General features: G+C 42.3%; 1 protein-coding gene across 1 annotated transcript; it reads left to right on the top strand.

Annotated features, from left to right (window-relative positions):
• Window positions 1–10,657: 10,657 nt before the first annotated feature.
• On the top strand, window positions 10,658–11,935 carry LOC121559735 (zinc finger protein 239-like; the record flags this gene model as incomplete). Its single annotated transcript, XM_041872837.1, has 1 exon — window positions 10,658–11,935. A coding segment is annotated over one exon (864 nt), but the record flags the coding sequence as incomplete, so codon positions are not given.
• Between the last annotated feature and the right edge of the window lie 307 nt (window positions 11,936–12,242).

The raw sequence follows: 12,242 nt of genomic DNA, 5'->3' as shown, positions 1-12,242 counted from the left end.
CGAGACAGGATTGTATCAAGGCACAGATCTGGGCAAGGGTACCAAAAACATTTCTGCAGCATTGAAGGTCCCCAACAACACAGTGGCCTCCATCATTCTTAAATGGAAGAAGTTTGGAACCACCAAGACGCTTGCTAGAGCTGGCCGTCGGCCAAACTGAGCAATCGGGGGAGAAGGGCCTTGGTCAGGGACGTGACCAAGAACCTGATGGTCACTCTGACAGAGCTCTAGAGTTCCTCTGTGGAGATGGGAGAACTTTCCAGAAGGACAACCATCTCTGCTGCACTCCACCAATCAGGCCTTTATGGTAGAGAGGCCAGACAGAAGCCACTCCTCAGTAAAAGGCACATGACAGCCCGCTTAGAGTTTGCCAAAAGGCACCTAAAGACTCTCAGACCATGAGATGCAAGATTCTCTAGTCTGATGAAACTAAGATTGAACTCTTTGGCCTGAATGCCAAGCGTCACGTCTGGAGGAAACCTGGCAGCATCAGTGAAGCATGGTGTTGGCAGCATTATGCTGTGGGGATGTTTTTCAGCAGCAGGGACTGGGAGCCTAGTCAGGATCAAGGGAAAGATGAACAGTGCAAAGTACAGAGAGATCCTTGATGAAAACCTGCTCCAGAGCGCTCAGGACCTCAGACTGGGGCGAAGGTTCACCTTCCAACAGGACAACGACCCTAAGCACCCAGCCAAAACAACGCAGGAGTGGCTTCGGGACAAGTTTCGTAATGTCGTTGAGTGGCCCAGCCAGAGCCCGGACTTGAACCCGATCTAACATCTTGGAGAGACCTGAAAATAGCTGTGCAGTAACGCTCCCAAACCAACCTGACAGAGCTTGAGAGGATCTGCAGAGAAGAATGGGAGAAACTCCCCAAATACAGGTGTGCCAAGCTTGTAGCGTCATACCCAAGAAGACTCTGCTGTAATCGCTGCCAAAGGTGCTTCAACAAAGTACTGACGTAACCGGTGTGAAATGGCTAGCTAGTTACCGGTGCGCGCTAGTAGCGTTTCATACGGTGACGTATCTCTCTCTGACCTTGAAGTAGTTGTTTCTCTTGCTTTGCAAGGGCCGCAGCTTTTGTGGAGCGATGGGTAACGGTGCTTCGAGGGTGACTGTTGTCTGTGTGCAGAGGGTCCCTGGTTCAAGCCCAGGTAGGGGCGAGGAGAGGGACGGAAGCAACCTTGTTACACTGAGTAAAGGGCCGGAATATTATGTAATGTGATACTTCAGTTTGTATTTATAAATTAGCAAAAATGTATAAAAAACTGTATTTGCTTTGTCATTATGAGGTATTGTGTGTAGATTTTCCGAAGGCACTGTATATGAAGTAATTTGTCACCCAGTACAGCCAGAAGAGGACTGGCCACTGCTCATAGCCTGGTTCCTCTCTAGGTTTCTTTCTAGGTTCCTTCCTTCTTGGGAGTTTTTCCTAGCCAGTTTTAGTCTCGGTACCTGCACCCTCAGCGGAGTCAACAAACACCGGAAGCATCCGTGTTTCAGGGAAAAGGCAGAGAGATAGGTAAAGCCTGAAAACCGGAAGCTTCTGGTTTCTGTGGACCTCGTTAAGGCGTTTCTTTTACACCTGATACGTTAGGTTAGGGTATCTGTAAAGCACTTTGTAACAACTGCTGATATAGAAAGGGCTTTATAAAATAAATGTTATTGATGTATATCACACCAACTGACTGGTTCTTCTGATGTTGTTCACACAGGAGACCGTGTTAAGACATTCTATACATCCAGAGAGCAACAGCAAGAAGATCACAGAGCTAAGAGGTCTCACCACTGCCCAAATTGTGAGGAGATTTTCCCAATTCTATCAAAGCTAAAAATACACCTAAAAATCCACCCAGGAGAGAATCTGTATCCCTGCTCTGACTGTGGGAAGAGCTGCAAAATATCAAGGGATCTGACAGTTCATCATTCAACACTGGAGAGAAGCCCTACTCCTGTTCTGACTGTGGGAAGATTTTCTCTCAACAGAGCAACTTAAAAACACACCAATGTATACACACAGGAGAGAAGCCTTACTCCTGCTCTGACTGTTGGAAGAGTTTCTCTCAACAGAGCCACTTAAAAAGACACCGACATATACATAAATGTGAGAATCCTCATCAGTTCTCTGACTAGCTAAGATTAAAATCATTCCATCACTTAATTCTCAAGAATCCTATTGTTTCTCACTGTGAGAGGATGAGCAAGTAGACAGAACATGAATCAGATAGAGATGGTGTGATGATCAGTTTTCACCATTAGTTTGGGTGGATTCTTTTTGTTTATTAAATTGTATTTTAAAACTAGATTAGTTATTTTAGTCATTAATTATGAACATGTTTGGATAACTTAATTGAAGCCTGTTTAATTTATCTGTCAATGAAAAATAAAGATTGTACATTAATTTGTACTGGTCAAGCTCTTCTCTTTTGTGTAACGAATTACAAAAAAAAAATATTTTAAGTGAAATATTTAGTTTTTCTGAAGCTGAACAAGACAGCAAATTGAAATGAGCATCACATAGCTAAATCTGACCTATTCACTAATGTGTTTTGTCAGCATAAGCAGCTGTGTGACCTGCTAGAGTACTGTAACATTATTGATCTACTGAATCATTGTAGTTTTGGGGGTTATCTTTACAGTAAATATAATGCTTTTGTTTAATTCAAGGCATTCAAATTAATATCTGTATGTATCTACTCAATATATGTCACAACGCCTCTACACATTGGGACAAGCCAATTTGCTAGTCATCAATATTCTCTTAATCAAATCAGTGACGGCTGTTTAACAGTTTTACGGCCTGGAGATAGAAGTGGTTTCATTCTCTTGGTCCCAGCTTTGATGGACCTGTACTGTCTCCGCCTGCTAGATGGTAGCAAGGTGAACAGGCCGTGGCTTGGGTGACTGAGGTTCTTCATGATCTTCTATTTATGCTGCAGTAGTTTATGTGTCGGGGGGCTGGGGTCAGTTGGTTATACCTAGAGTACTTCTCCTGTCTTATCCAGTGTCCTGTGTGAATTTAAGTATGCTCTCTCTAATTCTCTCGTTCTCTCTTTCTCTCTGAGAACCTGAGCCCTGGGACCATACGTCGGGACTATCGGGCATGCTGACACCTTGCTGTCCCCAGTCCGCCTGGCCTTGCTGCTGTTCCAGTTTCAACTGTTCTGCCTGCGGTTACGAAACCCCTACCTGTCCCAGACCTGCTGTTTTCGACTCTTAATGATCGGATATGAATTGCCAACTGAGAGACCTGAGCCCTAGGACCATCGTCGGGACTGCCGGCCGTGGTGACTCCTTGCTGTCCCCAGTCCGCCTGGCCTTGCTGCTATTCCAGTTTCAACTGTTCTGCCTGCGGTTATGGAACCCCTACCTGTCCCAGACCTGCTGTTTTTAAACTCTTAATGATCGGCTATGAAAAGCCAACTGAGATTTATTCCTGATTATTATTTGACCATGCTTGTCACTTATGAACATTTTTGAACATCTTGGCATGGTTCTGTTATAATCTCCACCGGCACAGCCAGAAGAGGACTGGCCACCCCTCATAGCCTGGTTCCTCTCTAGGTTTCTTCCTAGGTTTTGGCCTTTCTAGGGAGTTTTTCCTAGCCACCGTGCTTCTACACCTGCATCACTAGCTGTTTGGGGTTTTAGGCTGGGTTTCTGTACAGCACTTCGAGATATCAGCTGATGTATGAAGGGCTATATAAAATAAAATTGATTGATTGATTGATTGATCTTCTTTGCCCTCCACAGAGATAATCTGCAATGCATATGTAATGGATTGAAAAACTTAGACACTAAAACAGACACCCCTTTATTTATTTTTAACCAAGGTTTATTTGTCTAGCTAATCAATCTCACTTTTATATTCTACATGCTTTAGCAGTAGTTAGTCTATCAATCCAATAGATGTCGCTGACTGTTGCACTGTGATAGTGGGGGACAGGAAGTTCCGGGTTGACGCGCATCATTCTTCATAATAAAGAAAACGCCAGAACGCAGCTGTCCATTTCTCATTATTACTAGAGGTATGTAATAGCACGTTTAAACTCTCTAATATCGAAAGAACGTCATAACATGTTAGATAACAAATCCGTCAAGGTATAATCACGTTTGGGAAATGTTTTGTGTATTTTTTGTGTCAAACCGAGTGAGTGAAGAACGTGATAAAAAACATGGTTGGAATGTTACTTAATTTAAAATGAATTACAATAATTAGTTTGAAAAGAAACAGAAAGAAACGGTTGAAATCCCACTGTGGAGGTATTAGACCACATAATTGCATTGGGGGCATTCATATATGCACTTATGAAACGGGTTGGATTGTGCACCCATGAAACGGGTGACACCCACAGAAAACAATTATCAAGAGTTAACACAAATATTAGCGTCTTAGCTCTTATTGCAGAACTTTGACTGTGAAAAATCACCCTCCCAGTCAGTCTATTACAGGGGTACTCCAGTACTATTTGAGAAGGTCCGGTCACACAATTTTCCTAGGTGGAAAAGTTCCGGATGTATATTGTCATTTATTGGCGTAGTAACACACTTGCGACCCCAAACAGTTCACAACCTTCTTGTTTGCGTTGAGAACATTTTGCTGTTGTACAGCAAATTTCCTGCAATTCTACACGTTTCCATGTCTTATGTGTGTTTATCTGATACCAGGGGTTAAGCCCAACCAAAAAAGGATTATTATATGTATATTTTTTGGGACCTGGGGTCCATATTGACCCCGTTCTGGTTCCGGACGCGGTCCGCCAGTTGAGTATGGAGGGGCTTTTGTTTGTATTGGACATTCATATTGCACTCTACAGCCTTACCTATGCAGCCTACTCAGTGACACCCACAGAACACAACTATGTAGAGTTTACACAAGTATTAGCGTCTCAGCTCTATTGCAGGACTCTGAAACCACTGTTGTCCGGGAATTTAACGTCGTCAGCTAAATTGTCATGATAATCAGTGGTTTCAAGTTTGTCTCTGTTAATTTTTGACGAGATGATCATAGCAAAAAAGGAAATACTTCTATATTTCCCGCTGGGTAACCGCATTGATTCTCATTGCAAATAGGCTAAGGATAACTCCTGATAAGTTTGGGTAGCTGATAGGCCTATTCAGAGCTTAAATAGCCAAAATGATTAGTCACCGGAACCAGGACTAATAAAGCCAATGCAAATGCCTGTTTTCCAAACGATAGGCCTACTACATGGATGGGCATTCATAAAATTCCATTGCCGGCCGACACTGTAGGATACACCCCAGTAAGCACGGACCGATGACTTGGCCCAAACATTAGACCGGACCAAATCTGAAACAATCACTCAGACATCATTATGCAGGTTTCCGTTGACCCAGGTGCATTCGACAAAAGCAATGATGCACATTTCCCCCCCCCCCCTCATCAATCTACACAAAATACCCCATAATGACAAAGCGAAAACAGGTTTTTATACTTTTTTGCTAATTTATAAAAGATAAAAAACAGAAATGCTTTATTTACATAAGTATTCAGACCCTTTGCTATGAGACTCAATTTCAGACTCTTTGCTATGAGACTCGAAATTGAGCTCGGGTGCATCCTGTTTCCATTGACTATCCCTGAGATGTTTCAACAACTTGATTGTTGTCCACCTGTGGTAAATTCAATTGATTGGACATGATTTGGAAAGGCACACATTTGTCTATATAAGGTCCCACAGTTGACAGTGTATGTCAGAGCAAAAACCAGATGGTCACTCTGACAAAGCTCCAGAGTTCCCCTGTGGAGATGGGAGAACCTTCCAGAAGGACAACCATCTCTCCAGCACTCCACCAGTAAGGCTTTTTGGTAGAGTGGCCAGACGGAAGCCACTCCTCAGTAAAAGGCACGACAAAGGACTCTCAGACCGAGAGAAACAAGATTGAACTCTTTGGCATGAATGCCAAGTGTAACATCTGGAGGAAACCTGGCACCATCCCTACGGTGAAGCATGGTGGTGGCAGCATCATGCTGTGGGGATGTTTTTCAGCGTTAGGTACTGGGAGACAAGTCAGGATCAAGGGAAAGGTGAATGGAGCAAAGTACAGAGAGATCCTTAATGAAAACCTGCAATGGACCTCAGACTGGGGTGAAGGTTCACCTTCCAATAGGACAACAACCCTAAGCACACAGCCAAGACAACGCAGGAGTGGCTTCGGGACAAGTCTCTGAATGTGCTTGAGTGGCCCAGCCAGAGCCAGGTCTTGAACCAGATCGAACATCTCTGGAGAGATCTGAAAATAGCTGTGCAGCGATGCTCCCCATCCAACCTGACAGAGCTTGAGAGGATCTGCAGAGAAGAATGGGAGAAACTCCCCAAATACAGGTGTGCCAAGCTTGTAGCGTCATACCCAAGAAGACTTGAGTCTGCCAAAGGTGCTTCAACAAAGTACTGAGTAAAGGGTCTGAATACGTATGTAAATATGACATTTCAGTTTTGTATTTTTAATACATTTGCAAAATATCTAAACCTGTTTTTGCTTTGTCATTATGGGATATTGTCTGTAGATTGATGAGGGGGAAAAAATAATTTCATCCATTTTACAATAAGGCTGTAACTTAACAGTGTGGAAAAAGTCAAGGGGTCTGAATACTTTCCGAATGCACTGTATGTGAATTTAGGAAATCTACTATAGGTTAAGTGCATTTATGTTGTCTAGCCTAATTTATAGTGTTAATGTGTCTAATGTTAAATGAATTGAATGGTTTGTTGTCAATGCTTAGCTACCTGATCTAATATAGTTTGAGAATAAAGAAAGTGCCAGAACTTTCATACAACTTTTTGTGTCTGTTTCTCTTTATTACTACAGGCCGACTAGAATTATATCTGAAGCCGGTAACATCAACAGTGAGGACAAACCCAGCCTGCCTCTCTCCTTCCACACTGAGTCCAAACCTACAGTCACTGGTTCTTGATTGTGACAGTGGAGCCCAGTTTTCTAAGCAGGATCCAGAGATGGCATCAGTGAAGCTGGAAGACTGCAGTCAAACACTGGAGCTGAATGTCAACATTAAAGATGAAGAAGAGGAGGAGAAGATTGGGACATCTGTTTCTCATGGTAAGAGCAGGTTCTATCTATAAGTTATCTTCAGAAGTTATACCTCCATAAGTTATAGATAGGTTGAATTCTGTAATTTTGACAACACAAATCCATGAAACATAGTGCATAAAACAATCTGGAGTGAGCAGAGAGTAGACTAAAGAAGTGAAGTAGACAAACTGCCAGTGTTTTAACGTTCTATGAAATGAGTCTGTGTAGTTATTAACCCTTGTGATAGTTAGTGGAACATGATATGACTCATCATGTTCACCCCTTTTTGCCTTCAACTGTTGAATAGCTTTTAGGGCTGACCCCATTTAGTCGATTGTTTGGTCGATCAAGTTTTTTTTAGTCGAGCAGGGGCAAATAAATACAGTGGGGAACAAAAGTATTTAGTCAGCCACCAATTGTGCAAGTTCACCCACGTAAAAAGATGAGAGAGGCCTGTAATTTTCATCATAGGTACACGTCAACTATGACAGACAAATTGAGAATTTTTTTTCTCCAGAAATTCACATTGTATGATTTTTTATGAATTTATTTGCAAATTATGGTGGAAAATAAATATTTGGTCACCTACAAACAAGCAGGATTTCTGGCTCTCACAGACCTGTAACTTCTTCTTTAAGAGGCTCCTCTGTCCTCCACTCGTTACCTGTAGTAACGGCACCTGTTTGAACTTGTTATCAGTATAAAAGACACCTGTCCACAACCTCAAACAGTCACACTCCAAACTCCACTATGGCCAAGACCAAAGAGCTGTCAAAGGACACCAGAAACAAAATTGTAGACCTGCACCAGGCTGGGAAGACTGAATCTGCAATAGGTAAGCAGCTTGGTTTGAAGAAATCAACTTTGGGAGCAATTATTAGGAAATGGAAGACATACAAGACCACTGATAATCTCCCTCGCTCTGGGGCTCCACGCAAGATCTCACCCCGTGGGGTCAAAATGATCACAAGAACGGTGAGCAAAAATCCCAGAACCACACAGGGGACCTAGTGAATGACCTGCAGAGAGCTGGGACCAAAGTATCAAAGCCTACCATCAGTAACACACTACGCCGCCAGGGACTCAAATCCTGCAGTGCCAGACGTGTCCCCCTGCTTAAGCCAGTACATGTCCAGGCCCGTCTGAAGTTTGCTAGAGTGCATTTGGATGATCCAGAAGAGAATGTCATATGTTCAGATGAAACCAAAATATAACATTTTGGTAAAAACTCAACTCGTCGTGTTTGGAGGACAAAGAATGCTGAGTTGCATCCAAAGAACACCATACCTACTGTGAAGCATGGGGGTGGAAACATCATGCTTTGGGGCTGTTTTTCTGCAAAGGGACCAGGACGACTGATCCGTGTAAAGGAAAGAATGAATGGGGCCATGTATCGTGAGATTTTGAGTGAAAACCTCCTTCCATCAGCAAGGGCATTGAAGATGAAACGTGGCTGGGTCTTTCAGCATGACAATGATCCCAAACACACCGCCCGGGCAACGAAGGAGTGGCTTCGTAAGAAGCATTTCAAGGTCCTGGAGTGGCCTAGCCAGTCTCCAGATCTCAACCCCATAGAAAATCTTTGGAGGGAGTTGAAAGTCTGTGTTGCCCAGCCGACAACCCCAAAACATCACTGCTCTAGAGGAGATCTGCATGGAGGAATGGGCCAAAATACCAGCAACAGTGTGTGAAAACCTTGTGAAGACTTACAGAAAACGTTTGACCTGTGTCATTGCCAACAAAGGGTATATAACAAAGTATTGAGAAACTTTTGTTATTGACCAAATACTTATTTTCCACCATAATTTGCAAATAAATTCATAAAAAATCCTACAATGTGATTTTCTGGATATTTTTTTCTCTCATTTTGTCTGTCATAGTTGACGTGTACCTATAATGAAAATTGCAGGCCTCTCTCGTCTTTTTAAGTGGGAGAACTTGCACAATTGGTGGCTGACTAAATACTTTTTTCCCCCACTGTATATATATATAAAAAATGTATGTCAGACAAGACCCCTGTCTGATTCACACCTGTCTGAGTGGACTAATCCATTGTGGAGGCCGTGAGGATGGCACACAATACCCCTGTCTGATTCACACCTGTCTGAGTGGACTAATCCATTGTGGAGGCACACCAGTATCCCCAGTAGTACTTTTACTGTTAATTCCCATAATTTATCATCTACAATGATTGTTTGGTTACGGTAATTTCTGTTTATGTATTAAATATATTATTATTACAGTCTTACCGTTGTCAACCTAGGCTATGGTTGTGAGAAAAAGGTTTTGGTTTATTTCATTCCGTTTACGAGTTGTCAATTTATTAATTGTCTTTTGTTTAGAGTGCTCCTGTCAATTTTGATTAAGGACACACCTGATTACCCATAGAAGTAGGCTTAGGCTACCTGGCCTGCTCGCAAATGTAGGCCTATAAATGTCCCCATTTGGGGATCTGATACTATTTCTGATTGTCTTAACTCACCATCACTGTGAAGTTTCTACATCCACTGAGCATAACAATAGTTCCTCAACGTAGCCTATTTGAAAAATCTTTCCAGCGCTCTCCGTTTCGATAACCACTCAGCATGAAAGGAGAAAAAATGTAATGCGCTGATCTGGTGGAAACATCGTAAATTAGGCCTACCTGATTACTTCTTATCCCTTGCGCAAAATAGCCCACAGCTGTGTCTGTCTGTCCGGAGCTCACTGGTGGGGGAAACTCTGACTGCCCAGAATATTTTATACAATGTTGCAAGTTTGCAAGTTTGCTAGCAGACAGGCCATGCATAGGCAATTTGTTTTATAGGATATCTATTTTCATCAGGATATTTGCTACCTGCAGGCTGCAATGTTTTTATTTGTTGTCTTTTTGTACAGTAGGCCATTTTTACATAGTTGGCAATGGAAATAGAAGTAACTTTTAGATTTGTATCATTTTAATTTAGATAACATTTTGAGTAACCACATGACATTGATTGGAGATATGAAGACTTTATTATAAATGAAATGAAACTGTTCCACGGAAATGTGCATTTGAAAATCATAACTGGCACGGAGATCAATAGAAATGGTACAATAAATTGGCATTTCAAATGAAAAAGGAAAGCCGGCAGCAGCAGCGGGAGAGTCGGGTACAGAATTTATTCTTCTGGTTAGGCTATATTGATCTCTGGCTCCCTCTTTAGTAATTTGTGTCTTGATTTTTTTTTTATTGCATTCAGACTAGCTTAATAGCCTACATATAGTTGATTTTATTCAAATATCGGGTGTGTCTATATATGGAAAAATACACGTTTTAACATTTATACCAATCGATTGGTCAAAAGAACAGATGACTCTCGGTCGAGCAGGATTTGTTTTAGTCGGGGACAGCCCTAATATCTTTATACCCCTGTAATGTACAGCCTACTGATATGAAGTCATATGTGTCTCTCACCAACTGACTGATTCTTCTGATGTTGTTAACACAGGAGACAGTGTTGAGACATTCTCTACATCCAGAGAGCAACAGCAAGAAGATCACAGAGCTAAGAGGTCTCACCACTGCCCACATTGTGAGGAGATTTTCCCAATTCTATCAAAGCTAAAAATACACCTACAAATACACACAGAAGATAATCTGTATTCCTGCACTGACTGTGGGAAGAGTTTCACAACATCACAGGCTCTGACAGTTCATCGGCGAGTGCACACTGGAGAAAAACCTTACTCCTGCTCTGACTGTGGGGAGAGTTTCTCTCAACAGAGCAGCTTAAAAACCCACCAACGTATACACACAGGAGAGAAGCCTTACTCCTGCTCTGACTGTGGGAAGAGTTTCTCTGTATCAAGCAACTTAAAAACACACCTAAAAATACATACAGGAGAGAAGCCTTACATCTGCTCTGACTGTGGGGCGAGTTTCTCTCAACAGAGCCACTTACAAACACACCAACATATACATACAGGAGAGAAGCATTACTTCTGCTCTGACTGTGGAAAATGCTTCACAACATCAGCTGAGCTAAGAGTTCATCAGAGAACACACACAGGAGAGAAGCCTTACTGCTGCTCTGACTGTGGGAAGAGTTTCTCTCAACAGGTCCACTTAAAATGTCACCAGCGAATACACACAGGAGAAAAGCCTTACTCCTGCTCTGACTGTGGTAAGAGTTTCACCCGATTGGACATATTAAAATGTCACCAGCGAATACATACAGGAGATAAGCCTTACTCCTGCTCTGACTGTGGGAAAAGTTTCTCCCAACAGGGCAACTTAAAAATACACCAACGTATACATAAAGGAGAGAAGCCTTACTCCTGCTCTGACTGTGGGAAGTGCTTCACAACATCAACTGAGCTAAAATCTCATCAGAGAACACACACAGGAGAGAAGCCTTACTACTGCTCTGACTGTGGGAAGAGTTTCTCCCGATTGGCTACCTTAAAAACACATCAATGTATACATAAAGGAGAAAAGCCTCAATAGTGCTCTCAGACCAGCTAAGATTAAAGTCACTCTATTACTTAATTATCATGTCTATTTTAATCCTATTGTTTCTCACTGTGAGGGAACTGTGCAGAGGAAAGGGAGCGTTATAGAATGTCATTGGAAATTATCTTTCTCAATAATTTTTTACTACAAAACATAGAAACGTGACATTTTCACATATGTTGATGTTGGAGTGATGCTGGAGATTATGAATATTAAGTTGAAACGTTTAGAAATGTCCCTTTAAGGCAACAACAAAAGGAGGGTGGTTGGTCAGGATGGATAGGTCTGCATATAACATGAAAGTCTAATAAGCAACTTTTCAATTACACTACATTGCCAAAAGTATGTGGACACATTTTTGTCGAACATCTCATTCCAAAATCATGGCCATTAATATGGAGTTGGTCCCCCTTTCCACTCTTCTGGGAAGGCTTTCCACTAGATGTTGGAACATTGCTGTTGGGACTTTCTTCCATTTAGCCACGAGCATTAGTGAGGTCGGGCACTGATGTTGGGCGATTAGGCCTGGCTCGCAGTCGGCGTTCCAATTAATCCCAAAGGTGTTCGATGGGGTTGAGATCAGGGCTCTGTGCAGGCAAGTCAAGTTCTTCCACACCAATTTCGACAAACCATTTATGTATGAACCTCTATTTTTGCTCGGGTGCATTGTCATGCTGAAACAGGAAAGGGTCTTCCCAAACTGTTGCCACGAAGT

Source organism: Coregonus clupeaformis, unplaced genomic scaffold, assembly GCF_020615455.1.
Source record: "Coregonus clupeaformis isolate EN_2021a unplaced genomic scaffold, ASM2061545v1 scaf0397, whole genome shotgun sequence".
Lineage (NCBI taxonomy): Eukaryota > Metazoa > Chordata > Actinopteri > Salmoniformes > Salmonidae > Coregonus > Coregonus clupeaformis.
The sequence above is the reverse complement of the archived record's forward strand: the minus strand, read 5'-3'. Positions and strand labels throughout refer to the sequence as shown.